Genomic DNA, 22,570 nt, shown 5'->3' on the forward strand with positions numbered 1-22,570 from the left:
CTTTTAAAGAGAATTCTGATAAATGTCTGTCAGGGAAGGTTGAAGTATTGATGGTGCTTTTGAGTGTGGGATGGATTAAATCCCCTCCAGCATCAAACCCCCTCCTCATCTCCTGCCTCCTTAGGATGGCCTTGCCAGGCTGGGATTAGCCAGGCCAGGCTGGAGTGCTCTCTGATTTACCCTCCCAGCATTCCTCCTGGCATCATTCTCAATTTTGGGAACCTTGGGGAGCTCTGGGCAAACCCAGCTTGGACTCTCCTGCCACCATGGCCAGGTGAGCCCTGCACCCTGCCCGTCCCCCCTGGCTGTCAGCACCCCCAAACAGCCCCCCAGGGGCTGGGAGCTCCCCAAAACCACAGATCCAGCCAGAGCAGCACGTTTGCCCTCTCCCAGCTGGGAGGAACCAGGGTGGCTGCCGTGGGCTCTCTCCAGGAGCATCCCCAAGCCCCAGGCAAGGCTCTGCAGGCTCAGTCTGAGCCCTGCCTGGCTCCTGTCCCCAGCCCAGCCCCACGGGAGGCTCCCCACGACCCCACAGCACAAAGGACTCTCACCCATTCATCCGTGGAGGAGCCCTCAGCCTAAATCTGTCCCTTCTTTTGAGAAGAACACCAAAGCAAAGGTGTTCCAGAAACTGAGCAGCATCTCCAGGGAATGAGCACCCAAGGGGCACCATCTCCTCCCCGTGAGCTCAGCCTTGCACGAGTGCTGGTGACAATGAGGGTTGGCACACACAGCACACACACTCCAACCTGCCCTGCTCTCTGCTCATGCCTACTTCCACCTGGCATTGATGTAATATTTAGAGCAGGAGTTGAAAAAGCAAATTCTCACAAGCACTGAATTTCCTTAGCCAAACAGATTGGGGCAATGTCTCCAGAAGCCATATGCTGCTTCACCTCATCCCTGCTTTGGGAGGAAGGAGGTTAAACGGGGGTTTTGGCAGAACAAGCTGTTTTTAAGAGGGCAAATACTTCTGTTTCTCCTGTTTTCCAGGCTGCCAACTGCTTCGTCCCCTTCGTGCTCACAGACTGCTTAGACTGGTTTAAAACATCCTGGGGGAATCTCATGGTTAAATTTTTATGGTGAATGAGAAAAGAATTTGAGTGCGTGCAGCAACACCCCTTAAAAGCTGACTTGCTAACTCTGGCAATAATCTCTGCTTTTGAGATTAGTCTGTTTTGTATGAAAAAACTGCTGTTTTCTAATAGCTCAGCTTCTCTTGAGAATGCTCCTCCCTGGGCAGCACAACAGAAGTGGATCCGTGTGATCTGTTTAGCAGCAAAGGTGATGAAGGATTCCTATGAGGCCACATCACCTTTTAAGGCTGGGTGGCCCTTATACCCCCTGATATCCATGATTTCCCATTGATTGCTCAGGGCCTGGAGAACATTATGTAACTCTCTGTGCAGACTTACAGAATGAGACAAACACAGCAGGAAATGTTCACCACTTGTTGTTCTCAGCATCTGCAGCAAAGTTTTGGGAATGTTTTCAATTCTTGCAGGGGCTTTGTACTGACACAGGCCATGAAATGGGGTGTCATTTAGGCTTCAAAGCACTGCAAAGTGTTAAAACAAGTGAATTTTGGCTCACTTTCTTCTGAAAAGGCTTCATTTTTTCTCCAATATGTTTTGTTTAACGGAGAGGACTTGAAGAGAGGACAGATTTACAGTGTCCCAAAAAACATTACTGGGAGACATTGGTTAAAGGGCACTGACACCAATTGTGGAGTCAGTTTTCCATCTTGATCTTGGCTTCATAACTGGGAGAGCTGGCAAAAGACTTACAGTTGTTTATTTCTGTGTGCTGCTTTTGGAGGGTTGCAAAATACCTTTAACATTGGCCTTACAAAATAGATTTTTGTGCTGCCTACGTCTGTGCATTTTTAATGCAATCTACATTATCACGTGTAAAATGATCTTAAAAAAAATAAATTAAGATGTAAAGCTGCCACAAAAGACTAGAGAATTAACTTTGGTTCAGCTGACTCATTTCTGACATTTCTTAGTTTTTCACTCATTAATCAAATTGATTAACTGCATATTAATGAACCTCAGGGTGGCAGATTTTTAGAGAAAGGGAGATGTGTGCAACATTTTCCTGTGGAAAATGTCCTGCAGTCTTGAATGGGCCCTGCAAGACCCTCAGGATGGAAAGGTCTGGCAAAGGATTTGAGAAATGGATGTGCTACATTTCGCATTCGATAGCCCTCCTGAACTGATGTGCTAAGGGAAATGGAGGCTGGGCTGAAAAGGTGAAGACATGGCCAAAGAAATTGATAAATGCTGCATTAAAACATTGAGTTTCTATTCAATTGTGCCTGGCTAGGAAGTAAATGAACCGAATTCCTCAGAGGATGGCACCAGACCTTCATGTGGCTATTTATCTCAGGTTACTTTTAATTCAGTTTAATTAAATTTGCTTCGAGTTCCTCAGCAATCAGTGCTTTCCCTTTTTCAAACCAACTGTTTATTCCCCCAGGCCATTTAATCCAAGGGGCACAGGAGAATTCCTTGTTCCAATGAACCCCAGAGCCGCGCTCATTTCTCCGCCTCAAACAACAGCGACAACGCCAAACCCAACAACCCTGACACGGCCGCCCTTGGCAGGAGCTGAACGCTCTCCCCAGAGGGTTTCACAGCTCCCAGTGCCATTTCCCAGAGCAGATGAGGTGGCAGAGCCCCTGCAGGGCCAACCCTGCCGTGCCTGGTGGCTCCAAGGGCGGCCTCCTGCCCGCCGACACCTGCGCGCGGCTCCCGAGCCAAGCCGCCGCTGAGCCCGCCGCGCTCGATTTCCAGGTTCCCCCACCAGGCATCTGCTGTGCTTACACAATCTGAGAACAAGGTGATTTCATCACAGAGATGGAAGGTTTCTAGAATCCCCAGGTAAAAAAAAAAAAATATATCAATATCCACTAGACCCGTGTCCTGAGACACGACGCTTCTTGGAAAGGGAGTAGAAGGAGTTTTTCATCTGGGGCAGTGAGTGTGGGAAGGAAAAATGTGTCTGGGAGAGTGGGAAGAAAACTGTTGAGAATTGGATATGGAAAGAGTGAGAAATTTCAAATATCACCTACCTGAAATTACTAGAATGAGTGCAGTTCTGCCACAGCTGTTGGCAAAGAAAGTGAAGGGATGCAAATCACAGTTTAAAAACTGGGGGGAAAAAAAGAATTTTATCCAATCTCTGGTCAAGCAGTCCTGACACTTATGGCAACATAGAAAGGGGCTTCTCCTGCCTGTTTCACCTTCCCTGAAACCCTGAAATTCTCTTCAGCAGGAAAACTACAAAGTGACCCAAAGAAAGGTGAGAGCCAGAACCACAAAATGACACAGCCCAAAAACAACATTTTGAAGTGTTTTGAGGGAGCAATGGCTCAATTTCACATTATTCCAATGGGTTTTAATTTCTTTTAGGAATACCCAGATTGAGTGCTGGGGGACTGGGACAGACATCCCATCTCTAGAACGTTGTACCTGAGCCTAGCACACACACTATTGCACTGCTCCAGCAGAACTCCAAGGCAGGGAATTTACATGGAGGAGAATTAGACTGTCCAAATCGATGGGAATATTTTTTTTAATGTACATCAGCACAAACTGCACAGAAATTCAAGCTACCTGAGGTTACATCCAACATTTTCACTCCTAAGAAAAAAAAGCTTGCTGACAACTGCCCTGTATTTTTTCATATCTAGATATTCTTTTTTATAAGTATTCTTTCTAATATCAATAAATTTTTTTACTTTTTTTTCCACTTTCTCCCAGAGATACCCAAACTAACAGCTGGTCAAATCTTCCTCACTGTGACTGATTTCCAGAGCTGCAGAAGAGATGAAATGCCAAAAGACACATCTTGGGCTGTGCTCCACAGGCAGGAACCTGGGAGAAGATGGGAGCAGCACAGCACTTCCAAACCCACACCAGAGACCTGGACAAGGAGATGGGGAAGTTGTTTATTTGGCTTTGGGTGTTTTCTCCCCCTCTGACTGATTTTTACAGGATTTTTTAATCTAAACACCCCTTGGCTGCCTTGGCTTCTGCAGGGAGAACCTTTCCTGCTGCCTGGTGACTCAGGCACTGCTGACAGGTTGGCTCCTGCCTCTCCCTGGCTGTTTGTGTCCTGCTGTCCATCCCATCTGAGCAGGGATCTGACACTCCCACAACAGTTGTGCCAGTGCTGCCTCCAAGGGGAGGCTCAGCACAGGAACAGGCTAAGGCAGCATCCTCACAGGAGCTGTGGAGCAGCTGCACCTTCCCTCCAGTTTCTGGATGTCCTTGCTGGTTCAAATCTCCAGCTTGAGTCCCCACTGAGCAATGTGGCACGTTATAAACGTGATGAGAAGACCCCTGAGAGGTGAACCCCATGAAATAAAGTCTCTTTTGTTTATAAAAGATGAAATCAAGTCTCTTTTAGGCCATGGAAGGCCAGCAGGAACCCCAGCTCCAGCCCTGGGCAGCAGCAGCAGCATAAAACCACCAACATCTCAATGCCAGTGACTCGGGAAGCCCAAATTTCAGGGGACCATGTGTCCTGCTCCCGTGTTTTTCCAACTTGTGGTATGAGTAAGGGGAAGGGTAACCCAGCCAAAACCCTGCTGAGCAGCACTGAGCACTGTAACTGATCACTTCACTTTGTTTTCAATCCAGACCTTTGCCTTGGGAGTTTTAACAGAAGCTGCCTGAACCAAAAAGACTTTTCCTTTTTATTCCACCTTTAAGCTGCTAAAAGCTGTACACTGGAAAATAGATATCCTGCCTGGGGCTTCCTGGTAAAAACACTGGGATGTTAAAACTTCTTACCTCAGGCTGCTTTCCCCCCCCTTTGCAATCCACAGAAGGAAAGAGAGTTCAAGGAAGAAGAGTTAAAAGGTTTGTTACACTCCTGCAAACAGCAGATGATTGGCAGGGCTTGACATCAGCAGATTTGCAATGAGATCCACATGTGATGCAGGGGCTGGAGATGGAAACCAGGAGGAGGACTGGAGAGGGCTCAGAAAGTGCTGCTGAAGGTGTTTGCAGAAGGCTCTGGGAATTTTTGACCAGTTCACATGGGTAGAGATGGGGAAGGCACCAAAGCAGCAGAATCCTGCTGGGGGACTGGGGGAAGGCAGCCCCAGAAAGGGACAGAGCTGCCAAGTGCCACCAGGGCATTCTGTCAGGAGGGGCTGCTCCAGCAGAGCTCTGGGGGAAACCAGTGGGGAAAACAGCAAAGGGAAACCAGTGGGGAAAACACCAAAGCAAACCAGCCAAACAAACCAAAAAAACCACCCTAAAAACCCCACAAACAAACAAAACAACAAAACCCCACCAAAAATAACACAGGACCAGGTAGAGGAGGAGATTCTTGCATTTCTGCAGGCACAATGAGACAGATATTTGGGAAGGCCAAGAGAAGCCATTTCCCATTGCCTTGCTGGATTTCTGAGTCCAAACACTCTTTCCTAAAGGATGTCCTGTGATGGTTTGAATCCATTGCTTGCTCTCCATCTACTCATACTGTCCTTAAAAACAGGACAGGGCATTTCTTCACAAACTGTGCATAAAAATCATTTCACCATATACTGGTGGACAAACATTTCCATTTTAGTCCTACCTCTAATCTACATCACCAAAAAAAATAATGTGAATTAAATGATTTCACACTTTCATCAAATCCTCTGAGCCATCCCAGACCCCCCTGCTCTGCATGGCCAGGGAACACTCTGAAATCCCCAAACCCTGGGCACAGAAGGGATTTTCCTGAAGAATAAAATATTCTTACCCTGCCCCAGCCACAGCCCCGTGTGATCCTCACTGCAGAGGAGGCTGCACCTGCCCTGGGAATTTTCTCTCAAGGTGCATTTGCTAAAACCCAGCCTCAGGTCTGCACCTTTTTGAAAGGGCAGCAAAGTGATTTCCCGTGGCTCAGTAATGAGAGCAGTAATTGCCACGGGGCTGGCAATAATTTATGCAGAAGTTCCCGATGGCTTCTAATGGCCTGTCAGATGGTGAAAGGGAATGCAAAGCAGATCAGCAAAACCACTCCTGAGAACAACATTCTTGAAACCTGCACTCCTGCTAAGGGATATGAAAAGAAAGAACTGGGGTGGCTTCTGGAGAAGCAATAAAACTGCATTTTATCCAGAGATTCCTCTAGATAGATTCCCTGATTGCACCAGAAATGGAAATTATGTTCTGCAGGACTCACCCAGACCTGAAATGAAGATGTCACCACTCACAGCCATGAGGCTCCATCCTTACAAAAGGCTCCTGAGCACTCTCTCATTTGTTGGAAATGTGGATTTTATCCTGTTTTTCTCCTTCAAAAGCCTCAGGAGAAATACATTTTGCACTGCAGAAAGAAGTTAAATGCTAATTCTGTCACAGCATCAGAAGTTACAGGTGGGTTTCAAGAGTCAAGAAAAGAAAGAGTTATATACTTATTTTTAAAAATACAGATGAGTTCAACTTATTATCATAATCAGTAATGCCACTGGTAGATATAAATTCAGGATGTGTGAGGGGGAGATATATTAAATAAAGGCAGATAAATGCTCAATTTATAAGTGGTGTTTCCCTGCCATTGTGTTCTAAAGCCTCTTGTTTCCATATTATCCTTTACTTCTCCAAAGCAAGACTGTCACTTCTGGGGGGTGACAACTTTTCAAGTTACTCCAAGCAAGAAGGTGATGAGCTCAAAATATTGGCATTGGTTGAACAAATCAGTGTGGAAAGCTCATTTTAGCTCATTTTCAAAATGGAAACGCATTTCATTTGGAAAAACAAAAGAAAAAAATTAGAATTTTAAGGAGCAGGTAAGATCACAAATAGAGAACAACATGGGCCAGCTCTCCTTTCTAACACCTGGCTGTACTTCCAGAAGTAAATATATTGTTTTCAAGGGGAAAAAAACCAGCATAAAAGTTGCCAATAAGTGCATATTTCAATGAAATTTTCATTCTGGAGAGAGTCAGGAAAGGAAAACACTGAAGTCAAACCCATTAAAATCAATTACCAGTGGGATTACTCCCCACTTCACCAAGGCAAAATCAAGCTTAATATGTCCATTTTCCAGAGTTTGGGACTCTTCAAAAAGTCATCTGCCAATAAATTATTGGTACCCTCGGCAGTAATTTATACAATTTTAAAATTAAAGGGAATTATTTAGACAACTGCCCCAAGAAAGACTTCCAAAAAAAAGTGTGGAAGACTTTTAGAATGCGTTCTACAGATTGGATTACGAGATATTCACTAATTTGATTTTTTGTCTTGTGCAAACCAGGGCAGAAAAGCTTTCAGGAAAGCAATTCTTGAGGCAGGGAAAGCAGTGACTATTGCCTAGAACGCTGTGCTGTGGGAAAACACAAACTCATTTTCCCAGGCTGGGCTGCTGCTGAGCTTTCCAGACTCCCTCAGAATCTCAGCTGGCTCCTGTCTTCCCATGGGAAAAGAAACATTTTAAATGCAGGATCAAAATAATAAGAATAACAGTTTGAAAAAGAAGGGAGCAAGCCTCCCCTGCCTGATGACACAGCTCCCCTTTTCCTAAAACCTGGAGATACCACGCTTTCAAAATTCCTTTCCCCCCAAAATAAAACAAAATCAAATAAAATAGGGCAATCTGCACATTTAGTCTGAGCTAAATCCTAATTTTGTCAAGAATCTCTCATGGTTTATAATGTCCCACCAGCTAGATGAGGTAATTCCAATAAATAACATTTTCTTCAGTTAAAAAAAATACAAAAAGCAATGCCTCCTTTATCTTTCCATGCCCAAATGGAGCACCTGCTGAATCAATAGGCCAGCACTGAAAAGGCAGTGAGGAAGCAGTGAAAGGCTCCTGGTGGTTTCTGAAGGATTAAAGAAGCCCAGGCAGGAGCTGTGCAGGGCTACTGCTGATGGTGCTGCTGAATGGCAGGGCGAGGAGGAAGGGGCTGCAAGGGAAGCAGCCAAAGGAAACTGCAGCAAATGTAAAAAGCATTTCAGGGCTATATTTAGAGGAAGACATTCTTCCTGCCTTTGCCAAGCTGCTCACGTCATTTCACACAGCATGTTTGATCCAGCTTTAGAAGTCTGGGAGGGAGAGGGAGAGGGGGGGAGGAAAAAAAATCTGGATCAGCTGCCAGAAATGGAAATCTTGCATTTATGGAGAGGAACAAATATTTTAAGCATGTGAATTCAAGAGTGCTTTCCAAAGAGGGTGGGGGGGAGAAATGGGAGAAAAGGAAGAGGGCAGGCAGGGTGGTAGAACTTCCTGCAGGCAGAGAGGCTCTGCAGAATATGGAGAACATTTATCAGGAACAGGACTTTGCTCCAATATTCCCTTTGGAGCCAGGCTCACGAGCCTGAGCTGCACCACTAAAAATACTGAAATGTGTGAATCTCACTGAGTTCAAGCCTTCCTCTGGTGCAAGCTGGAGATCTGTGCTCCTGCAATGGGATCCAGCAGTTACATAAGCAATTACATATTTCTCATCCATGATATGTGATAAACAAGCACAAAGGGTGAATCAAACACGCTCCAAATGCAGGCTCAGAGGTGCAAACTGTATCAAAACCACTCCAGTTTCACAAGAAAGTTATGATTTGCCTTTAACTCACGTCATGAGGTTCAGGATTTGCATAAAGAAACGTCAAGATGAAAAGGAAAATATGTCAGGAGCAGATGTAATGGGATCAGGAACAAAGCAGGTGGAAATTTCCTGTTTGTGACCTTCTGGAGGCTGGGGATGGAATTGATTTAAGATTTAGGACATGCTTTGCTTAAACTGAGATGACTTCTGTGAAAAGTTTTTACCTTCATTCCCTTCTCCAGGTGGCTGATAAAAGGAAAGCCCCAAAGATATGATGGCTGCAATTTCCAAGATGATGAGAGTCACGTCCTGCAACGCTTCCCAAACTAGCTGTATGAATGTTTTTGGCTTCTTTGGAGGTATAAAATTTTTTCCAAAAATAAGCTTTCTTTTTTCTAGGTCTGCAGCAGTTCCAGCTAATCCTGTAAATAAAAAAAAATAAAATAAAATAAAATCAGGTCAAATTGCCATGAAATAGAAAATGCATCCCTACAAATTACTTCTCCAAGAAAAATTCCAAGCTGGGGCACCTATGGCATATTGACAAATGTAAATATTACATTTCAATTGTGCTTTCACGAGAGGATTTGTCCTTATATTCTGAACAGAATTCTCACCAGCTCCATTTAGCACCAATTCCTGCCAGGTTTAATCACTAAAAAAGCCTTTGAATCCAGAGGTTTGTGTTAATAAGACCTATGTACATACATATGTACAAGCAATGACTTCTGGAAATAGATCCTAAAGCACAAAGAAATTATTTTTGGGATGAAGCTGGAATAGCTGATGGAAGCTTTTGGTGATACCTGTAGCAGATCACAGAAATCTTTGTTCTGAATGCAAGGGATAAATCAATAAAGCCTCTGTTGTGCTACTTCAAAGCAACCTCTGGCTGCAAATGGACCTCAGCACATCCCTGGAAGGAGCTGCATCTCATTTTTGTCACAGGAAAAAGGCAGAGTGACAAGTTTAAATATGCACAGAAGGGCAAAAGGAAACAACATGGCTCCATGTATTTTACATGATGCTTCAATTCCAGAACATTTCAGTTTAAGGACCCAGGATAATAATGGGTGGTTGTGCTGAACAATCCCTTGGGGTGCTTTTTCCCCTCCATTTTAATTTTATTAAAGGACAAACGTCTGGTGCCTTTCCAGAGAAGCAAAACAAAACAAAACCAAAAAAATCAAAACCAAACAAACAAACCCAAAACTTTCAAGCATCAAGGAAAAATAAGTGAGACCAAAAATCCCTCTGAGCAGCATAAAAACTGCAAGAAGTGTTCCATGTTTCTGCCAAACAATTCCCGATATCATTGGCTAGATTGGAAAGGACCTTTGGGATCATCAAGTCCAGCTGCTCCCCCAGCACTCCCAACCCCACATCCACACATCCCTTAACTCCCCCCAGGAGTGGTGACTCCACCCCAGCCTGTTCCATCGCTGGTCACTGTCACAGACATGTTTCATGAAAAATCCTTTTACCAGGATCTTTTCTCCTGAGAAGCTGAGAGGCCTCAGAAATGAAATGCAAACAATAATTATCTGCTGCTGTGGAATGCAACAGGTGAATCTGTGATTGGTCCCATGTGGTTGCCTTTAATTAATGGCCAATCCCAGTCCAGCTGTGTCAGACTCTCTGGTCAGTCACAGGATTTTATTATCATTCCATTCCTTGCTAGCCTCCTGATGAAATCCTTTCTCTATTCTTTTATTATAGTTTTATATAATATATATCATAAAGTAATAAATCAACCTTCAGAAACATGGAGTCAACATTCTCATCTCTTCCCTCATCCTGGGACCCCTGTGAACACCCCCACAGGCCACCCCTTCCTGTGGAGAACTGTTTCCCAATATTCAATTTACACCTCCCTTGGTGCACCTGGAGGCTGTTTCCTCTTGTCTTATTTAGAGAGGAGACCAACCCAGCTGGAACATGTACAGAGCTTTAGGTTTTGAACGTGATCAGCAACATATTTATGGTTATTTGGGATTATTTATGGCTATTTATGGCTATCCATCCTTACATGACACCAGGAAAACGCTGAAGATGAGGAACAGAAGGTGCCTGTGAGGGAGGAAACCACCAACCCCATGCCGTGAGGATTCCTGAGCTCGGGAGGTTCAGGGCAAATCCCCGCCTCCCCCAAAGCCTGTGGGATGCCTCAGGGATGGGAAGCCCTGCAAACATGCCCTCCAAGCAGTGAGGGAATGCCCAGAGTCCCCACTCTGTGCCTGGCTCCCCCAGTCCCTCCCGGGCGCTTCCTCGGGAGGAAAGCGATGCTCCCCTGGCCGGATCAGCCCTGCCTCTCTGCAGGCACATCCTGACTCACCTTTCCCTTCAGGTGTCTCCTTACAGCTGCTGGGAGGCTTCTGGCTCTTGGTTAACTCATCAAAGTTTCATTTCCCCCTCAGCTGCAGAGAAACACGAGCCCCTCCCGTGGATCAGGGTTATTATTACCTCACCCCGTTTAATTTGCAGGACCTCTGCTCAGTGGCATGGGACAGGTTCCAGCCAGCAGGAAGTGTCTGCATCACCCTCCAGCATCCCAACTCCTCTGAGAGCTCCCAGGAAGCTTCCAAGGCTGAGAAAACCTTTTCCCCTGTGGCCTTTTGTGGGCCCACAGAAGTTTGGGCAAGGCAGGTGAGGGATGAAGCAGGGACCAGCCCCAGCACACACCAATCCAGGGCACTCTGAGCAGCACCAGGGGGCTGCCAAAAGGAAGGAGTTACTCCAAAAATCAGAGGCTTGTGGGATCACTAAGGTTGGAAAAGACCTCTAAGATCATTGCACCAAACTTTTAACCCAAGCCCACCACATCCCCAGGCACCTGCATGTTTCTGAGTGCTTCCAGGGATGGGGACTCCACCACTCCCCTGGGCAGCCTCTTCCAGTGCTTGACAGCCTTTCCACGGAGAAATGTTTCCTATTATTCAATCTAAACCTGCCCTGGAACACCTGGAGGCCATTTCCTCTCATGGACCTTGTTCTCTGGGGGCAGAGCCCTACACCCCCCGGGGTCCCCTCCTGCAGGAGTTGTGCAGAGCCAGAAATCCCCCCTGAGCCTCCTCTGCTCCAGGCTGAGCCCCTTCCCAGCTCCTCCTCATGGGGCTTGTACCAAAGGCACCCACAGTTTGCATCACACCCCCAAAACTCAACCTCACAGTGAGGGGGAAATTCCTGCATCAGGAATGGGCACCCCTGACAGGGACTTGGGGCAGGAATTTGGATCTGATGCAGCTTCAGGCAGCAACACAAAACCCTGGAAGGAAAACCCCAAGGAATGGAAGGAGCAGACATGTGGACAAAGCCTTTTTCCACCAGCAGCTCAGCACGGCAGGGACAGCTGGGACAGCACTGGGAAAAGCTGCAGGGATTTTCAATAATCCCAATCACAGTTCCCAGGATGGGCTGAATTCCTGAGTTAGAAATGATGCCCTGTACCTTGCTGCCAGGACAGCTCCTGCCCTGGGTCTCTGATTTGTGTAAAACACACCTGAGGAGCCTCCAAAGCCAAGGAGAGACAGCAACTCCAAGAGCTGCTTTTCCTCCAAGATCAAATTTGTCCATTTGGACACCACAAGGCTGAGGAACAGAGTCTAAAGCATCCATGGCCATCCTTATTTTCCTGACTCTAGTCCACATAAAGCTGGAATTCAGACATCAGTCATTCAGAATCTTCCATTTCTGCTAACATTATTTCCCTTAAGAACCACAAACAAGGGTAAATTATACAGATGGTTTTATTCTAAATTATACAGATGATTTTGTTCTTCTCTCTAAGTCTTGGTGAAATTACTCACCCACTCAGTCTCATCTAAAAACCAGAGTGTATTCATCTTTAATAATGAAATTTATTTCCTTGTAAATCATTTAGAAATCCTGGAAAATGACATCCAGTGTTCAGTTCAAACCAAAAGGTTTTGCTCTTCCAGTGACCCAGCCATCACTCAGGATCCTGCCCAGCAAAATTTTGGGGCTGTTTTTTTTTTTAACTCCCATTGAATGCCAGAAATGAACAAATTCTTCTAATGAGGGAGAGAAAGAGAAAGGAAAGGAGACAATGGGGAAAGGGATGAAATTGGATTTTAAGAGTTGTGTAGAGATAAGGGCCAGCAGCAAAGGGCATGGAAATGACCAAGATGTGGGGAAAGGGGCTGAGCTCGGGGGCAAGGCAAGAGCTCTGCCCTGCCAAACTCCCATAAATCCTCAGAATGCATAGGAAGGTGCAGGAGGGGTCCTCCTGATCTCTCCCAAGTCAGCTCTTTGCTCAGACAGGTAATTTTAATTATTCCTAAGGGGGTTCTGGGCTTGGCCAGGCCAGAGGTGGCTGGTGGTGCCCAGATGGCACAGCCAGCCATGAGCACAAGGGCAGCACAGCACATCTGCCCCAGCAGCACCTGAGCCTGGGGATGCCCTTCCTGCTGCCCCAGGCAAGCTGGGTTTTCATCCTGTTAAACACACCCACTCCACCTCCTGAATAGCATTGCTTTATTTCTCCCTGGAGCCCTGTGACAACAAAAAAGGGCCTTGCAGGTGAAGGCAATTTAAAACATCATTTCTGTGCAAGGACAGAAAACACCCAAGGACGTGCAGGGGAACCAATGGGGACTAAAAACCATGAATGGAAACTGAAGCTCAGCAGGACTTTGGGTTTCACAGACTCCCAGCACAAGCAGCAGCCTCCCATCTTGTGTTCAGCGTGGCAATAAAAGTCACAGACTGGCTGGGTTTAGGTTCATGTCTCCACACAAGCATGAATATTTTAGTTAAGTGCTTTTCTAGGTCAAAGCTGTGCAGTACAACTCTGCTTGACCTGAGTGTTCAGAACAGATGTGCAGATTCGGGTTAAATTTACATCCAGATATTGCACACAGGTTCAGGAAATACTGTGACAATTTACTGATGATTCCAGCACTTGAGTAATTGCTTAAGGCTTCATTTTCCAAAAGTTTTCACCAAAGTTTGTGGGAGAATGAAAGGGATTGCATAGAAAACTTTTCCTACAATGTCGTGCAGTATATTAAATTCATTTATGATTTAATCTGGCACTGTTGCCTTTTTGGAGGGAGAAAAAGAACACAGAGCTGGAGAAATGCCACTTAATGAATTTTCTCTGTTCCTTATCTACATCTGCCAGTTCCTGCACGTTGAATATAAAGACATTTTTTCAATTAATGCCTGGAAAATTGTATTTCTCTGACAGTCATCTCCAGTGCAACCAAATGGAGCATGACAAACACTGAATGATTCTGATGCTGCAAAAATAGCAAAAGCACAGCACATCTAACACAACAATTAAAAAAAAAACACCATAAAACTTTTAAGAGAATGTTTGAAACTGGCTCAAATTAGGAGCTGAAGAATGAAGAATGAACATTTGCATTAATGGAACAAATAAAGCAGTCATTGCTTATTAAATTCCTTCTGTGCTCTTTCTGATGCAGCCAGAAAATAAAATAAAAATTTCAAATAGCAAAACCTGTAAATAATGGTGTTTTAAAAGTTAAATGTGAGATTTGTTCAGCACAGAAGGGAAAGGCTTCCAGGGACGTTGTGGAACTGAAGGGAGAGAGGAAAGGCAACGATTTTGATTAGAGATAATTAAAAATTAGGTATGATACACCTGAGTTCCTCTTGGTTTTATCTCTGAAGCCAAAATCCCCTTGGCCTCAAACTCTCTTCTCCCGTGATGAACACTCCCACCATCACAGAAACTGAAGAGTATAACACCCCAAAGACTCTCCTGGACAGGTATTCCATTTTCCTTGCCTGGTTTCACCAGCTGTATGTATTTCCCATGGAGCTCCCTGCCATTCCTGCTGCTCCTCCACGATTCAGGAAACCCAGCCCCAGGCCCACAGAGCCCTTGCAGACTCTCACATCTTCCTCATGAACATTAATTAGAACTATCAGCCTAATTGCTGCTGGGGCAACAAGGACAATTCAAGTCCCTCACTAAATATTTTTAGTGGGATTTGACTCTCTGCCTTTGCCAGCAGAGTTTTGCTCTGCTTTTCCCTCTCCAACAACCAAGAATTAGCTTGGCTTTGTTCCTTCCATCTCCTCAGCAGCTTCATCTCTGTACCAGTGACTGAAGGAGCTGGAAATGTCACATTTTCAATTCAAATGAAGAGCTTGGAACCAACTGATTCAGCTCCCGAGGTCTGCCTTAGGCAAGTGCCCCAACCTACCTGGGGAAGGCAGGGGGACACTCCCAGTGACCTGTTCTGGGTTGGATCAGATGCTCAGGAAGGTCTGGTTTGTCCTTAAGGTGCAAAGATATCATCACTGTGGTGTAATCCAGCATCAGCCTCCCCTATTTCCCACTGGAAAGTGGGACTGGGGGAAAGAAAACCTTCCATTCCCTCATTTTCTCTCTATCCCTTCCTAAAAGCCCCAACACCATTCAGGAATTCTTCATGGCCCTTGTTTATCCAAGGAAAACAAACACCTGGAACACCACAAAACCACAGCCTGCATTGAACTGACACAAGAGGATTGGTTTCCCAGTAAAACCTTCCCCAAAGATGGGAAACAAAAAGTGGGAATGTTCACCCTTGGAATGGGGCCCTCCCAGTTTCACCAAGATTTTCCATGCAGCACATTGAAATTCTGTTCAGGTCATATTAAAATAAAGTCAGTTGAGAGAATGCTGTCCATCAGTGGGAGAGAGTTTAATGAGAGCATCATCCAATTCCAGCAAGGTGAATTGGAATTTCACTACTGAATGAACCTCAACAAATAATAATTTCCTTCTAATCTCAGGACTACAAAGCTGTCTCTGAGTGTAATGAATCTCATTACCCTTTTTCATTAATATCACTTGAATACTTTTTTTTAATAAAGGTTAAGAAATACATCCAAAAATTAAAAGCCTTTGGCATTACAGTCCTCTAAGCACGTGTCCTGTGAGCTTTATGCTGCTGCTGGGACTATTCCTGGGGGCAGAACCTTGCAGGACCCAGACCCTCCTGGACTCAGACACTTCACAGCCACATCCAGACAGCCAACACAGAGAAAAGTGGGCACAGAAACTGGAAATTAATTACCTCCCTCTCCACTTTCTCATTAATCACCCTCCCTCTTCACATCTGACAGCAAGGAGTGGCCCAGGCACCCTGTCCTGCCTCCTGAGCTCTGCCCCCCCTCAGCAGCCCAAACCCAACAACCTGACCACAAAAACCCTCCCAGAAACCTTCCCTGTGACAGGCTGCAACCCAGGCTATCACCTGAGCCACACAAAGTATGCAAATACCTCTCTAATTCCATGACCTTTCAAAAAAATAAAGGAAGTGAAGAGACAACAATTGTTCCTTCAGCCTGATTGTCTAATGCACATGTCAGGAACAGGTACAGCTGTCAGGAACAGGCACAGAACAACTTGCACTTGTGCCATGAGTTGCCATCCCTCAATCTGTAGAAATTGCAAAAACCTTTATCTCAGTTTGATGAGGCAGGGAAAGGCTGAGGTTCCTGCCCCAGACAGGCTGGGGGCAGTTCAGGGCAGTGAATCCACATCATCTGGGACTGCTGATTTACACTTACACCAGGCAGGGCTTGTTACTGCCCAGAAGCACTGAATGCTCCATGACATCTCTAATTCCCCATCAGCCATTTGAGGTTTTGTTTCTTCCATCAGCTTTTAATTCCTTTTTAAAGTCGAATTGCCCTGAAAGGAAGCCATTGAGCAGGAACAATCAGTTTACATAAGATGAGAAATAGCAGCAGCACCAGAAATGGTTCTTGAGAATGGCTGGAAACAGCCCCCAAAAAGCCACTCATGTGAAAGACATGCCATGATTTCATAATAATCTAATGACTGGACTTATGTGCAGCACATGAACGTGAGCCAGGGCTGGGGCAACAGATGAGACATCAAATATTCAAGGCAGGACATGCACTGGGGCAGATGACTAATGGTTTTCTGGCCCAAACAGAGAGCAAGAAGCTTTCTGCAAAGGCTGATAAAGCACTCAGTGTGAGCTCAAGGTCCAGGATGAAGAAAGAGGAATCAGGATTTTTTATTTTACAAGTGTTCTGCTGTCAGTGGGAGTGGGGCTGCTGAGAGGGAAGAGAATTACCCCACCAGAAATCATTCCTTCAGCTCTTAGCCACCCTGGTCATCATGAAACCACCCACACACATCTCACCTCAGTACCCCAGGCTCCTGGAAACATTTTTCTTTTGCTCTATCATGACAGAACATCAAGTACAATAAAGCCACTAGATTCAGGGCAAGGATTGTAAGAAATCTAGAATAAATACTACTAATCCAGAATTAACACCCATCATGCCAACCATCACCAACTAAATAATAAAATGCCAATAAAAATCCATTTTTGCATGACAAATTTAAATGCCAGAGCAGTAAGAGCACAGATCTACACCCAGCACTAAGAGACAATGAAACTGAAGGTTGTGGAAGGGTTTGGATACCCTACAGCCACTGGATCCTCCAGGTTTGTCCAGCATCACAGACCCTCAGCTTCTGCATGGTGCTGGGGCTTTTAGAAGGGACAGGGAGAAAATGAGGGAATGGAAGGTTGTCTTTCCCCCAGTCCCACTTTCCAGGTACTCAAAACCTTGAGAATTATTCTTCAGATATTTTGGGTATTTAAACCAAGCCAGGATTTCCCTCCCACAGAAGGACCACACAAATGCCCTCTGCACATTTTGTATCACCCACAAAGCCCTGACTGCCCACTCAAACTCAGATGTGGGACCAGTCAAGTGATGATAACTGAGGGTATACAGGAAATAGGATCAAAAATATGGGGCATTTTTGATCCTATTTCACAGTCCCATTCACAGTACTGAATTACAATAATATAATTATTCCAGATAATGTGAAATCCTTCTCTTGTTTTTGATATTTAAGTTAAATCAACATCCCTGGGCTGATTTAACTTAAATTGTTGTTCTTGTTGTTCTGTAGGTCAGGCTTGGAAAACATTAGCACATAAATCAGGCCATGGCAAGGAGCACCCATGGAAGTTTAACACATCCAAGGTGATTGTCAAGAAAACAATCACAGAATGAAAGACATCATGATGTCAATGTGGAAAGCCTTCCTTAATTAAGACACCTTCATAAGCTTTTATTACTGTTCTCACTGGACACTACCAAAAAAAAAAAAAAAAAAAATTACCCCTTCACAAAAATTGCCAGTGGCAATTTCAGGGAAGAAAAGACCCTCAAGTCCCCCTGTGAGTGGGTGTTGCCAGCCCAGCAGTGAGAAGTGCTGCTGGCAGAGGCAGCCTGTGCCTGGCTGGGCAGTGCAGGGCTCCAGGGAAGTGTGGCCATCCCGGTGTGTGGCACCAGGGGCTGCAGGGAGGCACTGCCAGCTGGGAGCTCCCCGAGGCTCACAGGTGGGGAGGACAGCCCCAGAGATGTGAAGTGAACCCACAGAGCTGCATGGTCTGAGCCCAGAGAAAGGGCCAGGTCTCTGCCTGTCCCCTGTCCCACCTCCTTCAGGATCTGCTGGCAGATCCTCCTTGTCACCATCACATTTTCTGGAAAAACCCCTTCGCCAGGATTTCTTCTCCTGGGAAGCTGAGAAGCCTCAGAGAAAAATGAAAACAATAATTATCTGCTTCTTTTCTCCTGTGTTTTGCTGCTCTGGAATGTGTTTGGAGATTGTTGATCCAACAGGTGCTTGTTTGATTGGTTTTATGGGAATTGTTTTGACTTAATGACCAATCACAGCCAGCTGTGTCAGACTCTGGAGAGTCACAGGTTTTTCATTGGTATCTTGTTAAACCTGTCTGTATCCTTTCTCTAGTCTTTAGTATTGTTTTAGGATAGCATAGTATAGTTTTAGTATAGTATAGTTTTAGTGTAGTATAGATAATATTATATAATATAGAATATAATATAGTATAAATATAATATAGTATAATATAGTATAAATATAATATAGTACAAATATAATATAGTATAAATATAATGTTGTATAAATATAACATTGTATAAATATATCATATAAATATAATATCGTATAGATATAATATAGTATAGATATAATATCATGTAAATATAGTATATTATAATACAATATAATATAATAATAAATCAGCCTGCTGAGAACACGGAGTCAGATTCATTTCCTTCCTGCCACAGAGGACCCCCAAAAACACCACATCTCCTCACCTAGGAGGACATCAAAAAGGGCCTCCATTCCCTGGGCAAATTGTAAAATATTGGGGTGTACATTTAGTCCTGAATGGAAAGTACCTAACATTACAGAAACAAATTTCTCTCTTAATTTTAGAGATGAGAGTCTTATGCCAGTACTCTGAGAGTCTCTTTTCCAGGAAGGGGAAAGAATCTCTCCTCTTCCATGAAGAATCTTTCCTATTATTATTTGTCACTGCAATCACCACAGTTTCTGTGGCATCAGCAGTTCTGAGGGTCTGGAGCTCAATTTATTTGATGAAGCCTATTGAAAGGTGAGAAGTGACACAGCACAACAAGAGATGCTGTGACAACAACAGCAGTGTGGATGGAAAAGAGGGGCCTTCTGCTGAGGCCAGGCATGTGTAGGGTCGGTAGTTAATTCCTCACAGGGTGCTTTCTTCTTAAACATAAAAGCACAAAACAGAAAAATAAATTTATATTCTGATGGGACACATCTCTGTGAGGTCTGTAAGGAAGTTGAAATGAAATCTCCAAATCCACTTTGCCCAGGCTCATGGCTCTTTCCCAACTGGCTCAGATGAAACAACAAACAAACCCAACTGCACTTTCCTGAGGTGTTACCTCCACGTGCTGCTACTTGGCAGCTCCTAATGTCCCTGTCAGTGTCACCCAGTGCTCCTGTGAGCAATGTCACCGTGTCACCCACGCAGCCTCTCCAGCTCTGCAGGGCTGAGCAAGCCTGCTGTGCATCCAGGGCAGGGGCAGCTAAAAAAGAGTGGGAGGGCTGAAGGAAGCACAGTGCTGTCATCATGATGTCACCTGCCAGCAAGGCTCAGCACTGCTCTGACTCCTGCAGTGACAGTGATTTCCCTCTGACCACGCTGCCCAGCCTGGGAGGGGCTTTTGGAGCATCCAAAGGGAGAAATCCCACAACCCAGGAGCACCTGGCAGCTCTCCCAGCACTGCCACTGCTCCCTCTGAGACTCAGCACCCATCATTTCCCACCCAGCCCATCCTCCCCTGGCACCATGTGGGCATCTGCTCCCAAATTCCATCCTGTGGGATGGAATCACCACTGAACTTCTCCAGGTTGTGTTCCAGGGCAAATCAAAGATCAAATTAAATTACAAACTCAGCCAAGGGCTCCATGGGGTTTTTATGGCCCCAGGAGGGGCCTGGCTCCAGCAGCACCTCGGAGATGCTCAGGTGGTGAAATGGGCTCAGCAAACTCAGTCTGAGGGATTGCCCTGCTCTCGGGTGAGTTTATTTTTATTTATTTATTTATTCTGGGAGAGCTGTTCCCCAGGACCCACCATGGGTTAACTCCTTCTGGGCAGCTCCCACTCTGCATTTCTGAATGGCCCTTCCCAGGATGAAGCACAGCAAGGAGTGAATGGGCTGGAACTCCAATGGAATGGGTGGCACAGCACAAACAGAGGGAGTTGCTGGGCAAGGAGAAGCTTTCAGGCCATGAGTGGATTAAATGCTTCTCACTGGAGATCCCCTTTCCACTAAAAACCCAAACTGCCCAATGTACAGTGAAGGTTCATTAGCAGTGTTGGGGTTAATTGAGGGGCATTAAGAAAATGCAACATTTGTTTACTCAGTGAAGCTGCCCAAGGATGGTTGTTGGTGGGAACTTGGTGCTTCTACCATGACACAAAATAATGCTTTGCTTTCTGCTGATGTGTCTCACACAAGTTTGTAAATATTTGCACACCCTTCGCATCATCCTCTGCCTTTCCTGCAGGCTTAAATACAGACTCAGAGGAAGAAGAGAAGTGGGAGAAGCTGTAAAATTCCACCCAAGGATGCCAACATGAGCTCTGCTCCAGGGACCAGCCCAAAGCTGAGCACAGATGCACACTCCAAGCTGGGAGTCACTGGGCTCTGATATTTCAGCAAGGCAAACAAGCTCCCTCTTGCCCCATTTTCCAGATTAAATGGAGAAAAGATGCAGGCAGAGCCTCAGGACTTTCATGTTCTGTGGTAATGAGTTCATTCAGACACAAAAGGTGTTCAGGGTCCCAGAGCAGGGGATTCACCATGAGCAGCACTGTTCTAGTTGGGAAGATGGCCCCACTGAAACAATAGAATTTTATTATTCCAAAGAGCTCTCAGCCTTATTTAAAGCCAACACAAATTTCAGGAAAAGTGACAATGTTGTCTCCACTCCTGCTTTAATTTTGAGGGATGAGAAAAACGAAGCTGTGACCAAAGCAATCCCAAGATGTACTGAGGGATAGAGCATTATTTTATTCCTGTACCCCCATGCAGCAGAGCTCCACCAGGAGCACAACACCCACAGACAGCTCCCAATTTAGCACACAAAAAGCCCAGAAGAATAGACTGTCTCTTCCATGAAGCACAAATTGTCAATCACCTTGATTAGCCCTCCACACAATTAAGAGAATCTGAATGCACTAATCACCACTGAACTTCTCCAGGTTGTGTTCCAGGGCAAATCAAAGATTAAATTAAATTACAAAGGCAGACAAGGGCTCCATGGGTTTTTTATGGCCCACTTCAAGTCCTCCTAGAACACAGCCATGACAAAAAAAAAAAAAAAAAAAAACCTGGGAAACATTTTTGGGGTACAAAAGATGGAGTTCCAGCAACCCTGAGAATCACTCAGCTACAATGGGATTCCATTTGGGGTGACAAAAGGGGGGGAAGTGTCTCTGTTCAAATCTCTTCACGTTTTTGGTCACAATATCTACGTGTTTGTGTTCTTTCCATTAGGAATGACTTTCTCCTCCATTTTAATTTTCTGCTCTGTGGTCTGAGAAGTGGAACGTTCTGTGTGTCCTTTGGCCAGTGCACACTGAGGACTGAGGATGAAGTTCTGATCAAAGCTCTGGCAGAAGTGTGCTCACATTGCAAACATTTGTGAGTTTGTGTGAGGCACATCAGCAGAAATCAAAATATTGTATTTTATCATAGTAGAAGCACCGAATTCCTCTTAAGAGACATCCTTGGACAGCTTCACTGAATAAACAAATATTGCATTTTCTTAATGCCCACCAAATAGCCCCAACAGTTATTCATTAATAATTAACCTTCATTATTCTTCCCCCACTTCTCTTCTTCCTCTGAGTCTGTATTTAAGCCTGCAGGAAAGGCAGAGGATGATGTGAAGGGAGTGCAAATATTTACAAACTTGTGTGAGACACATCAGCAGAAAGCAAAGCATTATTTTGTGTCATGGTAGAAGCACCAAGTTCCCACCAACAACCATCCTTGGGCAGCTTCACTGAGTAAACAAATGTTGCATTTTCTTAATGCCCCTCAATTAACCCCAACACTGCTAATGAACCTTCACTGTACATGGGTTTTTAGTGGAAAGGGGATCTCCAGTGAGAAGCATTTAATCCACTCATGGCCTGAAAGCTTCTCCTTGCCCAGCAACTCCCTCTGTTTGTGCTGTGCCACCCATTCCATTGGAGTTCCAGCCCATTCACTCCTTGCTGTGCTTCATCCTGGGAAGGGCCATTCAGAAATGCAGAGTGGGAGCTGCCCAGAAGGAGTTAACCCATGGTGGGTCCTGGGGAACAGCTCTCCCAGAATAAATAAATAAATTAAAATAAACTCACCTGAGAACAGGGCAATCCCTCTGAGTTTGACTGAGTTTGCTGAGCCCATTTCACCTGAGCATCTCCAAGGTGCTGCTGGAGCCAGGCCCCTCCTCATCCCACAGGATGGAATTTGGGAGCAGATCCACACAATAATTGATGTTTTTAACACAATATAATTTATTGTGTTGAAATAACACAATCATTTACGTGGTTAAATTAGAAACAAATTCTTGCAAGTAAAAAGTAACAAAAAAGACCAAGAAGCAAAAAGTGATTAAAAAAAAAGGCAACTAAACCC

The 22,570-nt window shown here is 45.0% G+C and overlaps 1 protein-coding gene across 13 annotated transcripts in view; it reads right to left on the bottom strand.

Annotated features, from left to right (window-relative positions):
- The window catches only part of ATP2B2 (ATPase plasma membrane Ca2+ transporting 2), a 403,287-nt gene that overhangs the window by 108,293 nt on the left and 272,424 nt on the right, over positions 1-22,570 (bottom strand). For all 13 annotated transcript variants that reach the window (XM_059856152.1, XM_059856154.1, XM_059856161.1 and 10 more), the window contains one exon: positions 8,779-8,976. In XM_059856152.1, the coding sequence (XP_059712135.1) occupies positions 8,779-8,976 (198 nt within the window). The remainder of the gene's footprint in view (positions 1-8,778; positions 8,977-22,570) is intronic.

The sequence above is a fragment of the Haemorhous mexicanus genome, chromosome 11 (genome assembly GCF_027477595.1).
Source record: "Haemorhous mexicanus isolate bHaeMex1 chromosome 11, bHaeMex1.pri, whole genome shotgun sequence".
In the NCBI taxonomy this organism is placed as follows: Eukaryota; Metazoa; Chordata; class Aves; order Passeriformes; family Fringillidae; genus Haemorhous; species Haemorhous mexicanus.